This window comes from Nicotiana tabacum, chromosome 17 (assembly GCF_000715075.1).
Source record: "Nicotiana tabacum cultivar K326 chromosome 17, ASM71507v2, whole genome shotgun sequence".
NCBI classification, from domain to species: Eukaryota; Viridiplantae; Streptophyta; class Magnoliopsida; order Solanales; family Solanaceae; genus Nicotiana; species Nicotiana tabacum.
In genome coordinates, this window is record NC_134096.1 from 4,208,259 (window position 1) to 4,231,382 (window position 23,124).

At 36.5% G+C, this 23,124-nt stretch overlaps 2 protein-coding genes across 2 annotated transcripts; both read left to right on the forward strand.

Annotated features, from left to right (window-relative positions):
• The first annotated feature begins 8,575 nt into the window (after positions 1 to 8,575).
• On the forward strand, positions 8,576 to 10,569 carry LOC142171659 (uncharacterized). The gene is made up of 2 exons (XM_075235347.1): positions 8,576 to 8,868; positions 10,392 to 10,569. The coding sequence occupies exons 1-2, from the start codon at positions 8,576 to 8,578 to the stop codon at positions 10,567 to 10,569; spliced, it is 471 nt and encodes a 156-aa protein (XP_075091448.1).
• Positions 10,570 to 12,413: 1,844 nt separating this feature from the next.
• LOC142171660 (uncharacterized) lies at positions 12,414 to 12,911 on the forward strand. The gene is made up of 2 exons (XM_075235348.1): positions 12,414 to 12,717; positions 12,862 to 12,911. Exons 1-2 carry the CDS (start codon positions 12,414 to 12,416, stop codon positions 12,909 to 12,911), a joined length of 354 nt encoding a protein of 117 aa, XP_075091449.1.
• The last annotated feature ends 10,213 nt before the right edge of the window (positions 12,912 to 23,124 follow it).

The following is a 23,124-nucleotide window of genomic DNA, read 5'->3' on the forward strand; positions in this document are numbered from 1 at the left end:
AAGAAACAAACCGTCCAAAGTCATTCATCCTACTAATATTATAAGTTTAACTTGATCAAGCGCTCTTACGTGCGATTTTGATTTTCTTTTATGAGCAAAACATGTTATTTTTTTATACGGCAAAGGGTCAAATATATCATTTTATTTTCGAAAATGGTCTAAGAATATCTCTCATTATACTATTGGGTTATTTATGCCCCTGCAGTCATACTTTGGGTTCAAATATACCAATCATTTAAACGGAGGGACACGTATCATCGTCTTGTGGGTCAATTCTAAATATCTCCTAATTAATTAGAAAGACTCATTACCCATAACCAAAAAATAATATTTTTTTTTGTAAAAATTGGAAAAAACTAATAAAAAAGTTTTACTAAAAACTGAAAAAAACAAAAAAAAAAATTCAGTTTTTACAAAAAAGCTGCCTTAGAAAAAACTGAAAAATATTTTCTAAAACAATGTTTTTGTAAAAACTGAAAAACAAACACTGAAAATCAATTTTCTAAAGCAATTTTTTTTGTAAAAACTTGAAAAAATGAAATATTTTTTACTAAAAACTGAAAAAAACGAAGATATTTTTTTTCCAGTTTTTACAAAAAAACTGCTTTAAATAAAGCTGAAAATTATTTTCTAAAACAATATTTTTGTAAAAATTGGAAAGAAAAAAAACTAAAAAGCAATTTTCTAAAGCAATATTTTTGAAAAAACTGAAAAAACAAATAATTTCTTTTTTTCAGTTTTTAGTTTAAAATATTTCAGTTTTTTCCAGTTTTTAATTGCTTTAGAAAATTATTTTTCTAATTTGTTTTTTCAGTTTTTACAAAAATATTATTTTAGAAAATATTTTTCAGTTTTTTTCGTAAAAACCGGGAAAAAAAATATTTTTGTTTTTTCAGTTTTTAGTAAAATTATTTTTTTAGTTTTTTCCAGTTTTTACAAAAAAAAATATTTTTCGGGTATGTGTAATGGGTCTTTTTAATTAATTATGATATATTTAGAATTGACCAACAGGACGATGACACATGTCCCTCTGTTTAAATGAGGGGTATATTTGAACACAAAGTATGACTGCAGGGGTATAGATAACCCAATAGTATAACGAGAGGTATTTTTAGACCATTTTCGAAAATAGATGGGTATATTTGACTATTTACCGTATAAAAAATAACATGTTTTGCTCATAAAAGAAAATCAAAATCACACGTAAGAGCGTTTGATGAAAACATAATTAAATTGAATAAAGATGCGCTCTCTTTAATAATTGCTTAACGTTTTAGACAAGATGATTACACATTTTAACATTTTTTAAATTTTAGAAAAATTACTAAAAACACTATTTCTAGCTAGGAATATTTTAAAAATAATATAAAAGTTATACCGAAAGAAATTTGGAATAATATTTTAAAAATAATCTAAAAGTAATTATAGTAAAAGAAATTAAGAATTGTTGGATTCTTCAGATATTACTAAATCTTGGGTGAAAAATAGTCTTTGATAGAGAATATTTTGTTTATTTTAATGTGAATCTAAATTTAGTCGAGCACACAGTAAAATATTGAACATCGAGAATAGGGAAAAGTCACGTACAACGAATGTGATGAACAAGAAGAATACATGCATCTCTCGTCTTTTCTCTCCCTTTATAGTCCAGTCTTGTCTTGTGTCCACACAAATATAAAACTCCATCTTTATTAGCACTATCTAAGTGTGGGACTATTAATTAAATACTAATGCCATTAATTAAGTATTACTTTCTTACTCGTGACAGCCCGTCTTCATGTTTTCATCTTTCGGCACTGCCGGCCATTAACAATATAGTCACGGGTTAATGCTTTCTTTTGGTTTATGTTAAACGCCGATAGTATAAAATATTGTTTGGAAAATATGTTTTAATGAAAAATGTGTTATTTTATCACTTATTTTACTTTGTTTGGTTGCTAATTGAAAAACTTTTTTCGAAAAATATTTTATAGTGTTTTATTAGAGATTATAAAATATTTTTATAAAGATAATTTTTTATGCTACTCTCCTCAATCCACCTTCCTCAAAATCCTCATATTTCCTCTCCCTCCTCCCTCCTCCCCCCTCCCCCCAAAAAAACCTCTCCCCTCCGGAACACTATTTTTTTCAAGAATTTTATTATTCTTTTCAAAATTCACATATACACAAATGAATTAATATGCTATTTTACTTTTTTACACAAGAACACGTTAAAATTTGAGCTCGATAACTAAAAAGAAAATACTTTTTTTGTTGAAAAAGAAAATATTTTTTCTACATTATGAAAAGAAAATACTAAGTTTGTTGAAATGAAAAAAATATTTTTTTTACATCATGAAAAAAACATTACTCGTTTTATTGAAATGAAAGAAAATATTTTTTCTACTTCATGAAAAAAATTACTCATTTTATTGAAATAAAAAAAATAATTTTTCTATATCATAAAAAGAAAGTACTCATTTTGTTGAAATGAAAGAAAATATTTTTTCTACATCATGAAAAGAAAGTATTCGTCTTGTTAAAATGAAAGAAAATATTTGCTTAGTTTGTTAAAGAAAATATTTTTTCTATATTATGAAAATAAGTACTCGTTTTGTTGAAATGAAAGAATATATTTTTCTACATCATGAAAAGAAAGTACTCATTTTGTTGGAAAAAAATATTTTTTCTACATTATGAAAAAAAAGTACTCGTTTTGTTGAAATGAAAGAAAATATTTTTTATGCATCATGAAAAAAATACTCATTTTGTTAAAATAAAAAAAAGTACTCCTCTATTTACAACATGAAAAGAAAGTGGTCTTAATAATATTTCTATTTGCGGGGTGGGGGTGAGGTTGGGGTGGGTGTGGTGTGGTGGGGGTAGAGGTTGATTGGTTTGGGGGTATGATCAGGGATAGAGCTACAATTTTGATTGCGGGTTCGGTCGAACCCAATAGTTTTTGTTCAAATCTTGTATTTATATTAAAAAAATCCAATGAATAAGTACACATTATTAATTTAGAATCGAGTAACTTAAAAAGATTTTAATCTTGAACCCATAAGGGTCAAATACTAGCTCCGCCTCTAGATGTGATGGATAGGGTTGGGGGTGGGTTGGTCAGGATGGGGAATAGGGAGCATGTTGAAAAAGAGTTTTGGAAAATATTTTCTCTTCTTTTGATATGAAAAATAATTCATGAGAAAAAAAAATTCCAAAATATTTAAGCCAGCCAAAAATAAAAAAGTTCGAAAATATTTTCCAGCCTTCGCACCAAACACACCCAATATTACGTTAAATTTTCTGTTTTAGTTTATCAAATCATGTTTGTGATAGGTCACATGTTGTTATATGTAATTTAACTTGATTGTGTAAAAATATTATATATCATTTAGTGTATAAAATTTAAATCGTTAAAATGGACTTGGCTCCACAAGCCGGCAACTCTCTAGCCCATTTAAAGATGGGCCTTTTCAGCTCAACCCAAAACCAGCCCATGACCTCATGCTATTGAGTTGGGGCTGGCCTGTGAGGCCGAAACACCTAAAATATTTTGAGAAATTATCACTTTATTCCCATTAAACCTAAACTATTTAGGAAAACTACCAACTATATCCGTTTATAACTAGTTTATGACAAAAATTGGTCAATTCATAAAATATTACTAATAATAGCCAAATATTACCAATATTAGCCAATTAGTTATTTATAACAAAAAAAGGGTCAAATTTGTGCTTTCTTTTGAGTTGGTGTTATTAGAATAGATTGAGTACATCTTACGGAGCTTGAATATCAATTTGGGGATGATTTGATGGAGTTTTGAGGTGGTTTGAATTGAAAAGGTTGAATTAGAAAATGAACATGAAAAAATGATATGTGTATCACACTGTGTATCATTTGTGTATCACATATGTATCATATTTGTATCAAATATCTACCACATGTATACCTGTGTGTGAGATACATGCGTGATACATGTTTCATACATGTGTCGCAGAATAGAATTTTGAACTCGATTTTAACTATGAATTCGGATATCAAATCAATCCAAATCACCTACAATCTTCCTCGAATTTTATATATTAACTGATCTATATATTTTTAATGAATTTCAACCATACCCATGGAAAAATATCCTTTTTTCTTAGATTTTAGAATATTATATAATTTATTTTTGTATTCATCACCTTACTTGCTACCTCATCCATGAAATTTCATTTCCATATTGCATCTAATGTTGCTAATCACGCTTAAAAATATGGAAGGAGATCATTGCGTGTGATTCTTGGAGAGAAAGAACCTTATTTATTTGGGTTTTTAATTTTTATATGTGCTTGGCTAGTTTTGGTAAGTCTACGATTAATGACTTAAGGTTGGTAAGTGTAACGATCCGATCGGCCGTTTTGTGTATTTGCGTCCCGTTACCCCTTTTATTGCTTCACACTTGTGTGTTTATGTCTTTATGACTTGCAGGGTTGATTAATTTCGTTCCGGGAGGTTTTCGGGTTGATTCAGACCCTTGATTCTAGACTTAGAAGTATTAAATTTGAAAATATTGACCAAACTTTAACTTTTGTGAAAACGACCTCGGAACTGTATTTTTATGATTTCGATAGCTTTGTATCACGATTTCGGACTTGGGCGTATGCCGGAATTGATTTTGGAAGTTCGTACGTTGATTTGTGTTGATTTGCCGAAATTTAACAATTTTAAGTTGAAAAGTTTGACCGTAGACTGACTTTTAGCTATTGAGCTTGGAAATTAACTTTGGAACTTGAAATAGGTCAGTTATGGCATTTAGATCTTTTCTACAAAATTTGGCGTCATTCAGAATTGATTTGATAGGATTTGGACGCTTAGTTGAGATTATAGAAGTTCTTGAAAATCTCTTTGAAAATCATGCGTTTTAGAGTTTAATTCGTAGTTTTAAATGTTATTTTTGTGTTTTGATCACGCGAGCGAGTTTGTATGATATTTTTAGACTTGTGTGAATGTTTGGTTTGGAGCCCCGAGGTCTCGGATGAGTTCCAGACATGATCCGAAGAGGTTTTGGATTAAAATTGCAGAAGACTGATGTCTGGTGCTCTGGTGTTGCAAATGCGTACACCAGGCTCGCATTTGCGTTGGCGACATGTATGGGCAATTGTCGCAAATGCGACCTCACCTTCGCATTTGCGATGCCAGTAGGAATTGTTCAAAGTTTGCAATTGCGAACATTTCTTCGTTTTGCTATGTTTCGTTAGTTCGCAACTGCGAAGGCTTTATCGCAATTGCGATATATGTTGAGCATGTCAGGGTTCGCAAATGTGAGCCCTGGTTCGCTATTGCGAGGGTCACAAATCTTAACCCTGTGTCGCAAATGTGACATCTGCAACTGGTTAAAGGGTTGGGAGACGGGAGTTTTGAACTTATTCTCTCATTTTTGAACCCTAGACTCGGTAGGAGACGACTTGGAGAGGGGATTTTTACCTACAAACCTTGCGTAAGTGATCCTAATCTATTTCTAATTATATTCCATCAACGTTTCTTAGATTTTAACATCAAAATCATGTGCATCAAAGTAGAAATATGTGAAACTACTTTGTCAAGTTTTTGAAAAATAAGAAATTGAGTTTTGAAAGTCGATTTGGACTCGGATTTTGAAACTAATCACATATATGAACTCGTGGGGTCAAGGGTAGACAAAATCTACCATTGGACCCGGGTTTCGACCAGGCGGGCCCCGGATTGACTTTTGCTGACTCTTTGGGGAAAGTGGAAAATTCGTAACTTTATCTATTGCAATTGAATTCCCTAGCATTGTTTGATGTTATTGAGTTGATTTTGGTTAGATTTGAGCCATGTGGAGGCGAACTTTATGGGAAAAGCTATTTTCGAGTACTGAATTGGCTTAATTGAGGTAAGTGCCTTGCCTAACTTCGTGTGGGGAAACTATCCTTTAGGATTGGTATTGTTTGTTTCAGTTATACTAAGTGAAATCCGTGAACACAAGGTGACGAGTGGGTAGACGGGTTGTACGTAGTATTTGACCGGTTTAGGCTACTTAGACTATTTTCATGCTTTAATTGAAATATTATATTATGTTATAGATTCTCATAGTTAAATCATCCTTAATTGTGTTAGACTATCCTTAAATGCTTTAGCTTGATTGTTTAGCAATTATCATACATCTTACTTGCTAAATTGCTCCCACGCTTTAGTTGAACTTGTTGCCCCCTTATTGTCACATGTTATCTCTTCATTGTTAATTATCATTGTTGAATTAACTGTTCATGTTTTCCCTTATTTGTTGACTCATGTTATTTGATACTCATTGTTGAAGATTATTTCCTTTATTGTGAGTTAGTCTTATCTAATATTATGATTACACGTTGTTTTCTCATTGTTGAGCTATTTGATGTTGAGGTTGTGGAAGTTGTTAATACGTTGAGGCAATGTTGGTTATTGTTGGAACATCTATCATATTGAGCATTTTCCATCCATTATTGTTGTTGATATTCTTGTATACGTTGTGTTAGAGTCATGGGTTATTATGTGGAAATATTGATATTATTGTTGTTAAAGAGTTGTGATATGCGGGCACTTGTGGTGCAAGTTATTTTTGTGTTATGGTATTGATGCGTATACGACGGTATAAGGCTTGGATTGATGTTCATGCGGTAGTATAAAGTGGGACTTATGTGCGTGTTTCTTGTAGGGGGACTATGTGAAGCCACGTTGCATCATAAGGTAGGCTAAAGTGCGTGTAGCTATTTCGGGAAAACTGATTTCATAACCTATTTTTCAAATATACGACTCACGCGTAGGTATAAGGAAAGATTGTGGTTGAAATTGAGAAAAGTGAATACGAGACGGTACCTCTGTTGTGATTCTTGATTATGCGAGGCAGTACCTCAGCTTTGATTTCATTATACACGAGGCGGAACCTCGATGTGATCCTTGTTGTTTATTCCACAATGCAAAGTCTTTTGGTGGGAAATATATCTGCTCTTTCATTCTTGTTGTACAATCAGTTGTTGTCTGTATATGACCATTGTAGTCCTTTGGTTGCTTCTTTATGTTGTTTTTACTGTTGTTTTTCCGGTATTAGATCATGCTATCATTTTTTCCGTATTAGTTACTTCTTTCTTCTACTTTATATCAGTATGTTATTTTCATACTGCTTATTTATATCCTAGTGGGTGTCTCGACCTGGCCTCGTCACTATTCTACTGAGGTTAGGCTTGACACTTATTGGGTACCGTTGTGTTGTACTCATGCTATGCTTCTGCACATCTTTTTGTGCAAATCCAAGTACGTCAGCTCGTGCCGGTAGATAGAGACTCTTGCCGGTAGCTTTTACCGGAGACTTCAAGGTATGCCTGCTCGGTGACCTTCCCTTATTTTCATTGTTGTTGTATTTTCTTTTCGGATAGTGATGTAGTAGTACTCTAGTAGCTACCTATAGAGTTTATGACTCAGTTCCACCGGTTTTGGGGTGTGAAATTGTGAGATTCCGCTTTGGAGGATTTTATCTATTGTTCAGTTATTTTCGCAAATTGTTAAATTCATATCTATTCAGTTTTCATTGTGGTTAGGTTTACCTAATCGTAGAGACTAGGTATCATCACGAAATCCTACGGAGGAGAATTGGGATCGTGACAAGTTGATATCAGAGCTATAGGTTCATATGTGTTACGAGTCATAAGCAGGTTTAGTAGAGTCTTGCGGATCGGTACAGAGAGATTTGTACTTATCTTCAAGAGGCTACAGAACTCTTAGGAAAAATTTCACTTATTTTATTTCTTATCGTGCGAATTGGTTGATTACGAAAACTAAATCTTTGACTTTTTATTCTCCCACAGATGGCAAGGACACGCACCGCAGGATCCAACGATCAGACACCCGCACCCCCTGCTAGAGCCGCGAGAGGTTGGGGCAGGGGCAGAGGCCGAGGACGGGCACGTAGTTCAGCCAGAGCACCTACTCGAGCTGCTACAGAGGAGCCACCAGTAGCTCCAGTTGGGGGTCAGACACTCGAGGCGCCTATTGCCACCCCAGCACTTCAGGAGACCCTTGCACAGTTTATGAGCATGTTCAACACCTTATCTCAGACGGGGTTGATCCCACTTGCACCAGCCACATCTCAGGCTGGGGGGGGGGGAACACAGACTCCCGTGGCTCGTACCCAGAGCAGCGTGTCTAGGTTGATAAGGTCCCAGAGGTTATACTAATATAGCATGTTGCTCCAGTTCAGCCCGTGGTTAGGGCAACAACATCTGAGGAGGAGCATCTCATGCTCGAGAGGATCAAGAAGTAGCACCCTTCTACTTTCAATGGTTTGGATTTAGAAGATGCGCATGGGTTTCTTGAGGAGTGTCACTGCATTCTCCACACTATGAGAATTGTGGAGACGAGTAGGGTTGCCTTCACTACGTTCCAGCTGAAGAGAGCGACATATCAGTGGTGGTGGGCGTACGAGGTGGTTAGCCCAGCCGAGGCAGTTTCACTCACATGGGATTGGTTTTTAGATTTATTCTTGAGAGAGTTTGTTCCTCAGACCCTTCGGGATGCTTGGCGCTCGGATTTTGAGCGGCTGCACCAGGATACTATATCAATGTCGGAGTATGCTGTCCAATTTAGTGGTTTGTCCAAGCATGCACCAGCCTTGGTTGACACAGTCAGGGAGCGAGTCCGTCAATTTATCGAGGTGCTCAACCAGAGTATTAGGTACAACATAGCCAGGGAGTTGGAGTCAGAATTCCGTATCATCAAGTGGTTGAGATTGCACGAAGGCTGGATGGTATACGAGACTGTGATAGTGATGATAGGGAGGCCAAGAGGTCTCGTGGCACATGGGGATTTAGTGGTGGTATCGCTACGACTTCAGCCAGTCATGGTAGGGGCTATGTGAGCCGCCCAGTTCATTCAGCACTTCCAGCTTCTAGTGGTGCTCCGGTTGTATCGAGGTCCCAGGTTGCACACTTTGCTCAACCACTTTTTAGTGCACCTCATGCACAGGGTGCCTTCAGTGGTCAGTCCAGCCAACCAGGCCCGAGTTAGTCCCAGCCGCCACGTCCTCCGAGCGCTTATTTTGAGTGTGGTGATACCCGCCACATGGTCAGAGATTGCCCAAACTTAGTAGGGGTGCACCTTCCCAGACTACTCAGGGTGTACGGATCTAGTCAGGTCCGCAGACTTCACAGGCTATGGTCGTTGCCCCAGTTGCCACTCCACCCGCTTAGACAACTAGGGGGTGGGGGACAGTCAAACAGAGGTTACCCTAGAGGGGGAGGCCAGGCCATATATTTTGCTCTTCCTGCTAGGACAGAGGCCGTTGCTTCAGACTCAGTCATTACAGGTATTGTTCCGGTCTGTCATAGAGATGCATCGGTCTTATTTGACCCAGGCTCCACTTATTCCTATGTATCATCTTACTTTGCTCCATATTTAGGTATATCCCGTGATTCCTTGAGTTATCCTGTTTATGTATCTACACTTATGGGACATTCTATTATTATGGATCGTGTGTATCGGTCGTGTCTAGTTGTTATTGGTGGTTTTCAGACCATAGTTGATATGTTGCTACTTAGTATAGTAGACTTTGATGTTATCTTGGGCATGGACTGGTTGTCTCCCCATCATGCTATTCTTGATTGTCATGCCAAGACTGTGACGCTGGCTATGCCAGGTTTACCACGGTTAGAGTGGAGAGGTGCATTAGATTATGTTCCTAGCAGAGTTGTATCATTCCTAAAGGCTCAATGGATGGTTAAGAAAGGGTGTAATACTTATCTAGCCTTTCTACGGGATGCCAGTGCTGATACTCCTACCGATGAGTCAGTTCTGGTAGTGAGGGACTTTCCAGATGTATTTTCAGCAGATCTTCCGAGCATGCCGCCTGACAGAAATATCAATTTCGGTATTGATTTATCGTCGGGCACTCAGCCCATTTTTATTCCACCATATCATATGGCCCTAGTAGAGCTGAAAGAGTTAAAGGATAAGTTACAAGAGTTGCTTTATAAGGGATTCATTCGGCCTAGTGTGTCGTCGTGGAGTGCTCCGGTCTTGTTTGTTAAGAATAAGGATAGAACTATGCGCATGTGTATTGATTATCGTCAGTTGAACAAGATTACAGTGAAGAACATGTATCCATTGCCACGCATTGATGACTTATTTGATCAGCTACAGGGTGCCAGAGTATTCTCCAAGATTGATTTGTGGTTAGGTTATCAGTTGAAGATTCGTGATCTAGATATTCCGAAGAGTGCCTTAAAGACTCGGTATGGTCACTACGAGTTTATCGTGATGTCTTTCGTGCTGACCAATGCACCAACAACATTTATGCACCTGATGAATAGTGTGTTCTAGCCTTATCTTGATTCATTTGTCATTATGTTTATTGACGACATCTTGGTGTACTCCCTCAGTTGGGAAGATGATGAGCAGCATTTGAGGAGTGTGCTTCAGCCCTTGAGGGAGAAGAACTTATATGCAAAGTTCTCAAAGTGTGAATGCTGGCTCGATTTAGTGGCATTTTTGGGTCATGTGTTGTCAAGTGAGAGGATCAAGGTAGATCAGAAGAAGATTGAGGTGATGCAGAGTTAGCCCAGACCGTCTTCAGCTACTGAGATCCGTAGTTTTCTTGGTTTGGCCGGGTATTACCGTCGATTCGTAGAGGGTTTCTCGTCTATTGCTGCACTTATGACCAGATTGACCCAGAAGGGCTCTCCATTCATGTGGACTGAGGAGTGTGAGGAGATCTTTCAAAAGCTCAAGACAACTTTGACCACAACCCAAGTATTGGTGTTGCCTATGGGCTCAGGGTCTTTTACTATGTATTGTGATGTGTCACGTGTTGGACTTGGCGCGATGTTGATGCAAGACGGTAGGGTGATTGCTTACGCATCTCGACAGTTAAAGACTCATGAGAAGAATTATCCAGTCCACGATTTGGAGTTGACAGTCATTGTTCATGCATTGAAGATCTAGCGGCACTATTTCTATGGTGTACCTTATGAGGTCTTTACCGACCATCGGAGTCTACATCATCTGTTCAAACAGAAGGATCTTAACTTGCGGCAACTAAGATGTCTAGAGTTGCTTAAGGACTATAATATCACCATTCTTTATCATCCCGGGAGGCCAATATGGTGACTGATGCCTTGAGTCGAAAGGCGGAGAGTTTGGGTAGTTTATCATACCTACCGGTAGCAGAGAGGCCATTAGCATTGGAGGTTCATGCCTTAGCCATCTAGTTTGTTAGATTGGATGTTTCGGATCCCAGTTGAATTTTTGCCTATATGATTTCTCGGTCTTCTCTTTATGATCGCATCAGAGAGCGTCAGTATGACGACCCCCATCTGCTTGTCCTCAAGGACACGGTTCATCACGACGATGCCAAGTAGATCACTATTGGGGATGACAGTGTGTTACGGATGCAGGGCAGGCTATGTGTGCCGAATGTAGATGGTTTGTGTGAGTTGATTCTTCAAGAGGCTCATAGTCCTCAATACTCCATTCATCCGGGTGCCGCCAAGATGTATCAAGAATTGAGGCAACACTATTGGTGGAGGAGAATGAAGAAGGACATAGTGGAGTATGTATATCGGTGCCTAAATTATCAGCAGGTGAAGTATGAGCATCATTGGCCAGGTGGATTACTTCAGAGGCTAGAGATTCCAAAGTGGAATGGGAGAGGGTTACTATGTATTCTGTTGTTGGGCTTCCGCGGACTCAGAAAAAGTACTATGTGGTATGGGTGATTGTGGATAGGTTGACCAAGTCAGCTCATTTCATTCCAGTGTTGACTACTTATTCTTCAGAGCAGCTAGCTCAGGTTTATATTCGCGAGATTGTCAGACTTCATGGCGTTCCGGACTTCCGGTATCCATCATCTCTGACAGGGTACGGAGTTTACATCGCGGTTCTGGAAGGATGTGCAGTATGATCTAGGCTGGGTGGATCTGAGTACAACATTTCACCCTCAGGCGGACGGACAGTCCGAGCGCACTATTCAGATATTGGAGGATATGCTTTGTGCATGTGTGATTGATTTTGGGGGTTCTTAGGATTAGTTTTTGTCGCTTGCAGAGTTTATATACAATAATAACTACCAGTCGAGCATTCAGATGGCTACATATGAGGCCTAGTATGGGTAGCGGTGTTGGTCTTCAGTGGTTTATTTTGAGTCGGGTGAGGCTAGGCCACTGGGTACAGACTTGGTTCTGGATGCTTTGGAAAAGGTCAAATTGATTCAAGATCGGCTTCCCGCAGCCCAATCTAGGCAGAAGAGTTATGCGGATCAAAGGGTTCACGATGTTGCATTCATGGTTGGGAAGCGAGTCTTGCTCCGAGTTTTGCCCATGAAGGGTGTTATGAGGTTCGGGAAGAAGGGTAAGTTGAGCCCTAGGTATATCAGAACTTTTGAGATTCTTGAGAGGATTGGAGAAATGACCTACAAGCTTGCACTGCCACCTACTTTAGATGTAGTTCATCCAGTATTCCATGTTTCCATGCTCCGGAAGTATCACAATGATCGGTCTCATATGTTAGACTTCAGCTCAATTCAGTTCGACAATGATTTGTCTTATGTTGAGAATCCGGTGGTCATCTTGGACCGACAGCTCCGGAAGTTGAGGTCACGAGATATTTCTTTAGTGAAGGTTCAATGGAGGGGTCATCTTGTAGAGAAGGCGACCTGGGATACCAAGCACGACATGCATAGTAGTTATCCTCATCTGTTCAGTGCTTCAGGTATGTCCTTATGCACGTTCGAGGACGAACGTTTGTTTTAAGAGGGGGAGAATATAACAACCAGATCGGTCATTTTGTGTATTTGAGCCTTGTTATCCCTTTTATTGCTTCACACTTGTGTGTTTATGCCTTTATGACTTTCAGGTTTAATTAGTTTCGTTCCGGGAGGCTTTGGGGTTGATTCAGACCCTTAATTCCAGACTTAGAAGTTTAAATTTAAAAATATTAACCAAACTTTGACTTTTGTGAAAACGATGCCAGAACTGTATTTTTATGATTCTGATAGCTTCGTATCGCGATTTCGGACTTAGATGCCGGAATTTATTTTGGAAGTCCGTAGGTTGATTTGAGGAAATTTGGCAATTTTAGGTTGAAAAGTTTGACAATATGTTGACTTTTAGCTATTAATCTCGGAAATTATTTTGGAACTTGAAATAGGTCTGTTATGGTATTTTTAACTTGTCTACAAAATTTGGCGTCATTCAGAGTTAATTAGATAGAATTCAGACGCTTAGTTGAGATTATAGAAGTTCTTGAAAATCTCTTTGAAAATCATGCGTTTTAGAGTTCAATTCGTAGTTTTAGATGTTATTTTTTTGTGTTTTGATCACACGGAATAGTTTGTATGATGTTTTAGACTTGTGTGGATGTTTGGTTTGGAGCCCTAAGGGCTCAGATGAGTTTCGGACACGATCCGAAGAGGTTTGGATTAAAATTGCAGAAGACTGATATCTGGTGCTCTCGTGTCGTAAATGCGAACACTAGGCTCGCATTTGCGAAGGCGACAAGTGTGGGCAATTATCGCAAATGCGACCTTACCTTCGCATTTTCGAAGTCGGTAGGAATTGTTTAGAGTTCGCAGTTGCGAACATTTCTACGCTTTTGCGATGTTTCCCTAGTTCGCAATTATGAAACCTTTATCACAATTGCGATATATGTTGATCCTATCTAGGTTCGCAAATGCGAACCCTGTGTCTCAAATGTGACATCTACAAGTGGTTAAAGGGTTGGGAGACGAGATTTTTGAACTTATTCGCTTATTTTTGAACCCTAGACTCGGTAGGAGACGACTTAGAGAGGGGATTTTCACCTACAAACCTTGGGTAAGTGATTCTAATCTATTTCTAATTATATTCCATTAACATATCTTAGATTTTAACATCAAAATCATGTGAATCAATGTAAAAATTTGTGAAACTTTGTCAAGGTTTTAAAAAATAAGAAATTGCGTTTTGAGAGTCGATTTGGACTCGAATTTTGAAACTAATTGACATATATGAACTCGTGGAGTCAAGGGTAGATGGAATCTACCATTGGACCCGGGTTTCGACCGGACGAGCTTCGAGTTGACTTTTGTTGACTTTTTGGGAAAAGTGTAAAAATCTTAACTTTATCAATTGCATTTGAATTCCCTCGCATTGTTTACTATTATTAAGTCAATTTTGGTTAGATTTGAGCCCGTGTGGAGGCGCACTTTAAAGGAAAAGCTATTTTTGAGTACTGAATTAGCCTAATTGAGATAAGTGTCTTGCCTAACTTTGTGTGGGGGACCTACCCCTTATGATTGGTATTGTTTGATTCAATTGTGCTAAGTAAAATCTGTGTACGCACGGTGATGAGTGGGTACATGGGTTGTACGTAGTATTTGACCGGTTTAGTCTACTAAGACTATTTCCATGCTTGAATTGAAATGCCATATTAGGTTCTATATTCCCATAGTTAAATCATCCTTAACTGTGTTAGACTATCCTTAAATGCTTTAGATTGATTGTTTAGTAATTGTCATACATCTTACTTGCTAAATTGCTCCCATGCTTTATTTAACTTATTGCCCCCTTATTGTCACATGTTATGTTAATTATCATTGTTAAATTAATTGTTCATGTTGCCCCTTATTTGTTGACTCCCGTTATTTGATACTCATTGTTAAAGATTGTTCCCTTTATTGTGAGTTAGTCTTATCTGGTTACACGTTGTTTCTCATCGTTGAGCTATTTGATGTTGAGGTTGTGGAAGTTGTTAATACGTTGAGGCGATGTTGGTTATTGTTGGAACATCTATCCTATTGAGCATTTTTCATCCATTATTATTGTTGATATTCTTGTATACTTTGTGTTGGATCCATGGGTTATTGTGTGAAAACATTGATATTGTTGTTGTTGAAGAGTTGTGATATGTGGGCACTTGTGGTACAAGTTGTTATTGTGTTATGGTATTAATATGCATGTGGCAGTATAAGGCTTGTGTTGATGTGCAGGCGGCGGTATAAGGTGGGAATAATGTGCGTGTTGCTTGTAGGGGAACTACGTGAAGTCATGCGACGTCATAAAGTGGGCTAAAGTGTGTGTAGCTATTTCGGGAAAACTGATTTCAAAACTTATTTTTCAAATGCAAGGCTCACGCGGCAGTATAAAGAAGGATTGTGGTTGAAATTGAGAAAAGTGAATACGAGGCGGTACCTCTGTTGTGATTCTTGATTATGCGAGGCAGTACCTCAGTCTTTATTTCATTATACACGAGGCGGAACCTCGATGTGATCCTTGCTGTTTATTTCACATTGCAAAGTATTTTGGTGGGATATATATCTGTTGTTTCATTCTTGTTGTACAATCATTTGTTGTCCGTACATGACCATTGTAGTCCTTTAGTTGCTTATTTATGTTGTTTCTATTGTTGTCTCTCCAGTATTAAATCATGTTATCATCTTGTTCCATATTAGTTACTTCTTTCTTCCATTTTGTATCTGTATTTCATTTTCATACTGCTTATTTATATCCTAGTGGGTGTCTCGATCTGGCCTCGTCACTACTCTATTTAGGTTAGGATTGACACTTATTGGGTATCGTTGTGGTGTACTCATGTTATGCTTCTGCACATCTTTTTGTGCAGATCCATGTACGTCGGCTTGTGCCGGTAGATAGACTCTTGCGAACTGCTTTTACAGGATACTTCAATGTATGCTTGCTCGGCGTTCGCAGGCCTCGGAGTCACCTTCCCTTATTTTCATTACTGTTGTATTTATTTTTCGGACAGTGATGTAGTAGTACTCTAGTAGTTATCTATAGAGCTTATGTCCCAATTCCACCGGTTTTGGGGTGTGAAATTGTGAGATTCCGCTTTGGAGGATTTTTATCTATTGTTCAGTTATTTTTCCGCAAATTGTTAAATTCATATCTGTTAAGTTTTTATTGTGGTTAGGCTTACCTAGTCGTAGAGACTAGGTGCCAGCACGACATCCTACGGAGGGGAATTGGGGTCGTGACAGTAAGTTGGGACTTATTTGGAATATTTCTGTAAGATTCTCAACTATTTACCCTTTAATACTGAGGCCTAAATGATTTACTTTTCTTGCATATGCGGCCTAAACTATTTACCCAGCCTACCTAATCCCATTTTCCTTTTCAATTTCTCTAAACAAGCATAGTCCCACACCCGAATGTTCTTTTCCCTTTTCAAAAAATACAAGTAGCTCATTCTTTTTAGTGGATGATGAAAATCCAGTACAAACCCATGCATATTTCCAATTTTTTGTTTTAGAATTTTCTATATAAATTTTAAAAGACAAGTTTTCATATTATTTTATATGAGTTTCAATCCAAAATACTCTTTCTATATTAGTATATTCTTTTTTGTGTATGTATTTGTATTTCTGAACCCATGCATTGTTGTGGTTATATATTAAGCTTCCCAGATTAAAATTTTTGTGTGTGTTTGAAGACCCATCATTATTGAGCTTGAAGCTCCTAAATTTGGAATTTCATTTTGAAGATTTGATGTTTAATTCGAAGTGGATGTTGTAAAATATTACTTATAGTACCTTCAGAAAGTTCGTAATGAAATTTGGTTCACATTTGGAGATGGTTTGAGGTACTTGAGAACGAACTTTTCAGCTGAAAGTTAAAGAAGAACACAGTTACCGAATAGTATATTGTTATGGTATACAATATAGAGGAATTTTCATAAACCACTAGTGTTTAGTGACTATTAACTTTCTATAGCTACCATAAATATAATTACTTCCTATAGCTACTATTTAGTTGTTACGCGACTGTATTCGCGCTACTGTATTCATGAATACAGTAGCGGAATTCGCCTAAAAATAGGGGAGTCCAGCTGTGCGACTGTATTCGCGCTACTGTATTCATGAATACAATATACATTGTATTCGAATGTATACATTCTATTCAATTCACATATATTCATTATTCACTATTATATATTGTATTCAATTCACCATATTCAATTCGGTTGTAGTCAAACAACAAAAAATCACAAAAACACAGTGATATTCGGTTGTATTCAAAAAGTACAAACCTTCGGAATACATAAATACAGGCACAAAAATAATATATTTATACAAAAAATAATGTATTTGAGTTTATTTGTACATAATACAATGTATTTGTGTCATTGTATGTGACTAAATAGTAAAAAAAGAGAAGAAAGTTAGCGGAGATGGCGTATTCCAGCCAAGCAAAATACTGTATACATTGTATTAAAACTAAAAATGGAGACGAACAAAAACCTAGCCCTCAAATCTTTTGCTCGTAGCCATTGCTAGATCAAATCTTCTATTTTTCTCTTTTTCAATTCTTGTTCTTCTTTCGGTTGGGAAAGTCAAAAAATTAGAAAAGGACTGAACTTAAATCAAGTATGCTTGCACGGTTTTCCAATCACGAGAAAAGGATAACTATAAAGGAAATTTTGAGGGGGGAGAGAGGGGATTGACAATCTTGCTGATAGAGAGAGAAGAAAGAGAGAGAAAAAGAATATAATTGACGTATTTCATGCCTCAATTTTAGGTATAAATAAATACCTATTTTGCTATAAAATAGAAAAGGTAGTTATATGTAATAATATTTTAAAATTATTTTGGTTTATAATAAATAAGGTGTAATAGTTTGTTATAGGAGGTAAAATTTTCATAAAGAATTTAGTAATAGAATTTGAGCCGGGGACAATAACTTTAAATGGTATACTGTAATAATATGGAATATACGATAACAATATATTGTTATAATATATATAATATACTTTAATAGTATACTTCGACTGTTATTTGTTAAATCATCTGGATGCTATTGTGCAAAGCTAAAATCGTGGTTATAGTCTAAATTCGGTTGCTGATAATTTAAAAAGAATGAAAATTGTCCACCAGTGAAGAAGCTTTGAAGCTTTGGTTTGAGAATTAAAAGCGTAATGCAGTTACCCAATTGTATACCGGTACGGTATATAATACTGCTATAAGAGTATACAGCTATACTACAACAGTATACTGTAATAATATATAATATACAACAATGGTATACTATAATAATATATAATATACTATAACAATATATTATAATAATATATGATATACTATAACAACATACTTTAACTGTTATTGTTTTGTCATCTGGGTTCTATTGTACAAAGCTAAAATCGTGGTTATAGTCCAAATTTGGTTGCTGATAATTGAAGAAAAACAAAACTAGTCCACTATTAAAGGAGCTTTGAAGCTTTTTGTTTGGGAATTAAAAACTTAATAATTGTTTGGACGTTGGATGCGGGTGGATTAAATTTGTTGCAAATATTTGTACGAATTTGAATATGAAATTTGAGTTCATTTAAAATTGATTTGAAGTGGATTTGGTCAAAAATTTCAAGTTAAAGATCTCCTCCAGTACTTGGTCTCCAATTTAAAATTTTCGTTGTGACTATATGAAATATAGTAAGATTTTATTTAGTTCATTTGAAATTGGTGCTGATTTCAACCTCTTTCAGCTACAATAGGTATAATGTAAATAGTTTGTGGGTAAGAATTTTTTATGGGTATAGACGAGTAATTACGGGTAATTGCTTAAGATCCCCATATTTTTTCTTACAAAAAGAGAAAAGTATCTAGTTTATCATTTTAGAATAAAAATGCAATTAATATTAGCGCAATTGACTATCTGTACCTAACCTAAATTAAAGTATACATACTCTAAATACACTAAGTATTAATAATCATACATAAGATATATATACAGTCAAACTTCTATATAACAATCTCATTTGTTCTCATATTTTTGGCTGCTACAGTGAAGTATTGTTATAGAGGAATTATAGCATAACAAAAAAATTGGTTCCGATAAAAATTTGACTCTTAGAGTGAATGGTTGTTTACCTATTTAGAAATTACATCAAATAAACATAAAATATGATAATAACAAACATATAGAAAATAAATAAATATTGGTTAACTAACTATGTAAAAAGCATAACCAATGAAATCTAGTAGAACATGTAAATGTTAGTGGCTTCACACCCGTTGCCATATAGCGCAGTAGCCCTATGCGCTAATGCTAGTTATGTTCTTCTTATTTTTTCATGCATTAATATGGTTTTTCTGTCCGTTCTTTTACATCATTTTGGTTTTGGACTCCCTTAATTGTTGGGATACTATTTGTTACGGATATTAAATAAAGTTGCATTTATGTGTTTTCACAATTTTGGTAAAAGAATCTGAAGCCTAAATTGTTGGTTCAATTTCGGCAATTATTCTTTTTGTAAACCAAGCTGTCAAATTGTCAAGTTGGTTTTTGCTGATGAAGGTGAAGAAAAGCAATAATATTCACTCGGTAATGAATTTCTCGCTCTTGGGGTTGCGACCGATCGAAGTACTTATTGTTGACGAGCCGTTAAGGTACCCACACCTCCTAACTTAAAGCACCATAACAATCATAAGAGAATTCAATTTTGTATATGGTATGTTGAGATGGAAGATGACGATGTTGATATAGAAGTTGATATTTAAGATATGGTTAATGAGAGTTATATTGATCATACTACTTTCCCTATGGGTAGAAGTTTCATCTCAAAGTTGGGCAACGCTAATCTCCTTGATTGGAATGGCTGCCTCTCATTCGCTCAACTAGTAAAAGATGAGCTTCAACGTCCTGGTTTTCGATGATTATAAAATGTTGAAATGGGCTGAAAGTAAGCAGATCATCAAAAAACTAAATTTACGTCTTTCCTTGAGTTATAATATATTTTTTGTACTCTTTATCATTGTAAATAAAAACTTGATCGTCTACGTTGATTTAGCAGGGTTGGGCTAGAATTTTTGGAGCTCATTTAAAAATGAGGCTTTTAAGCCCGACCCGAGTAAGCCTATGGCTCATGAGGCTTGACTGAGGCTGGCTTGGGCCGGCCGTGAGCCTAATAAAAATATTTATTTAAAATATATACAAAGTATAATGCCTATAGCGATGGAAAGTCAGAATTGGATCTTTACTTAGAAGAACCAAAGCTTGATTTTGAGAAGTTTCAAGAGATGGATATGTTGTCATGTATTGGAAGGACCATTCTAGAAAATATCCCGATCTTTTAGTGATGGCGCACGATGTACTTAGTATTCCTATTACCATTGTAGCACCGGAATTAGCATTTAGCATTGGTGGCCGTGTTATGACAAAGTACAGAAGTTGCATCCATCATGAAAAAGTCTAAACACTTATTATTACTCGAAATTGGTTGCACAGTTTTTCCCAAACTCAAACTGGTAATATTTTTGTTTATGTGAATTTGAATATTATTAATTTTTAAAATTTAATTATTCTTAATATTTATCTAATTAATATTGCACATGAATTGTAGATGTAGATGAAAGTGAAGATGTCAAGACAACCTTGTCACAAGCGGATTCAAATGTGTTTGATGAAGATGATGTGTTGGATATCCCATAAGCGCCATGGGCGTTCTCTTGAATAGTTCGTTTTAAGTTTTGACTTTTAGTGAATGAAATATAGTCTTGTCTTTTATTTTTTTAGTGTTTATTGTGATATATTGGAATAGTATAAAAAGTTATTAAGTTTTGCGAATTTTTTCCAATAAGATATTTTTTAACTTTTTTTTTTTGTTGGTTAGAACTTAAAGAAAAAATATAAAATTATTTTAACAAAATGATGGGCCAGCCCATGGGGGCCCGCGGCCCACATAAGGCAGGGGTGGGCTGACCATTATAAGGCCTATCAAAATGGTGGGCTAGCCCAGCCCATCAATTGTTAAAGCCCATGTGAGTTGGGTTGCCTTAACCCGGCCCATATTGACAGCTCTACTTTAGGGTGCGCACTAGTTAACTTACTTGTGCAATAGCTCGCAAACCACACAAGAGATGTAAACCGATCTAGACAAGCCTGGTGCGACGAGCTCTAACTGAGGAGGGTACTGATAAGGGGAATCGATCATAGGTTTCCAACGTGGGAAACTACTCAACCAATAATATTGGAGTAATTGAGCGATTGAGATTATGTAATCATCAATCTATAGTGGTGTATCTTTGCTTATGTATCCTTTTGTTTATGCCTCTCGAGGTGTCTGTCATACTCCTCATTTTGATATAAAATCTAGAGTACCTTTTGAATAAGATAAGTTGTGAAAAGATGCTCTCATTATTTATGAGATACACCTATTCTTTGTGAAAAGATGTTACTTGGAAAGGTATGTTTCACTCTCTATAAAGAATTGTTTCCCTTACAGAAAATTTGCACTTGAGTTTCTTCGGTCCTTGGCTCCTTATCATATCACTTCCTTCCAAAGACACATACGTGTCAAATTATTCTAAATTCCTATAAAATCAATTGAGAGATCAAAGAGTCTTTCAGAACTTCTATTTGAGAGCACATTAAAAGATTTCTGAGTGATCCATTGTATCTTGAGAGTAGTACGTCATTTTGCTATATGCATCTAATAACAAAATCTAATCTGAAGTTAACGCCTTCCATTATGTATGGGCAAAAAATTCCAATTTATTTGTTTGACCCGGTCAACGGCGATAAAGCCTTTGAAGGCTGTGACGAGTCAGCCTGACCCCAAAAGGTCGAGGTCAGGTGAGAAAGATAAATCGCAGTCGAGGTCGAAATGGCTTAGTAGAAGACAAGGACTAGGGCGAGAGTTTTCAATACGGAGTGACAACCAGCTTAGGATTTAGATTCCTTAGGGAATATTCTAATGGATATTCTTTTCTGTTGTACTACCTAGGATTTTGTGACCCATGTATCCTTATAAATAGGAAGAGATGTAGTTTAAGAAAGGGATCATACCTTTTTTGTAAAGAATATCATTGATAGTCTCTGTGCAAGATTCTCTCTTTATTGAATAGAAACAAAGCCTAACTTTAAACTTCCTTTTTCTTCTATCTCTCGCTCACCATCCAACAAGAATCAAAATATTCAACTGCTTATCACCATCGATCATTGTCAGAAAACATCTTTGAAGATCTTACCTTTGTCGGTGAACTTTGTTTCATTTATTATTCAAAAGCCATTTATTATCATTTATTTTTATTATTTACATTTTTAAGCTTTTATTGTTCATCATTGTTCCTAGATAATCTTTTCAAATATTACATAGTGAATACTCACCCCAAAAGTGCTAGATCTGCTACTGAATATTGATATTGACTATGATTAACCCTATTTTTCTATAAATCTAATTATATAAAAACCTAGATCTAATTTTTGGGTCATACAATTTGGCGTCATATGTGGAGATTGTATAGTCAAACAATCAGTTTTCATTCAGATCTGCATTATTCGATAACTTGTTAACCTAACATACTATAGAGCTATCCTTTTTTCTTCGCATACAAAGATACCATGGCAGGTAACTAGGAAAATATCGATCAAGGAAAGGGAACAAAAGGGGTGGACAACGTTCCACTCAACCTTATGAGTGCCATCGATGAAGGGTGCGAAACTCAAGATGAAGAAGTAATCCTCATGACATCCCCCAGGTTAGGGAAGTCGCTGACACCCTTCTGTAGCACAACCAAACCAAACAGAAAATAGGCTTCCACATTCGCGGAGGAAGGAGCACCACCTGTTATGAAAAAGCTCATAGAGGCTTGGCTAACCGACACTTTGGTCAGCGTGATGAGCAAGCAGGCCCCATGTACGACCGAGGAAACCCCAAGGATCCCTACAACACAGCATAAGAATGGACGAGAGGATTAACCGAACCCTCCTACTTCAGGTAATACTCATGCAAGCTGACAGTTCAGGTGACAACGTCCACGCCGATGTGTTAAAGAGAATGGAAGAAATGGAGAACGAGAACAGGGCACTCAAGGAACATATGAAGGATCACCAAGAACGGGGTAGACAAGATACCATATGCTCCCAAATTATTACCAAAACGAGATGCAGACAGGTTCGTGGAACAGTCGTACAATGAAGAAGCAGCTGATCCCGAGGACCATGTGACCCATTACGTCACTGCAGTGAAAGGCAATGACCTCACCAAGGAACAAATGTCCTCTATCTTGTTGAAAAGGTTCGGTGAAAACCTCACAGAAGGGGAGTTGACATGGTATTCGCAGCTGCTAGCCTATTCTATAGAAACATTCGAAGAGATGGCAGACAAGTTCATAATGGCGCATGT

Excerpts from the sequence above, each read along its gene's own strand:
- LOC142171659 (XM_075235347.1), top strand. The coding sequence starts at position 8,576 with ATGTCGGAGTATGCTGTCCAATTTAGTGGTTTGTCCAAGCATGCACCA. Across the intron at positions 8,869-10,391 it reads CCAGTCATGGTAGGGGCTAT|TTGGGAAGATGATGAGCAGC; the intron begins GTGAGCCGCCCA and ends GTACTCCCTCAG.
- LOC142171660 (XM_075235348.1), top strand. The coding sequence starts at position 12,414 with ATGACCTACAAGCTTGCACTGCCACCTACTTTAGATGTAGTTCATCCA. Across the intron at positions 12,718-12,861 it reads TCATCTGTTCAGTGCTTCAG|GTTTAATTAGTTTCGTTCCG; the intron begins GTATGTCCTTAT and ends TATGACTTTCAG.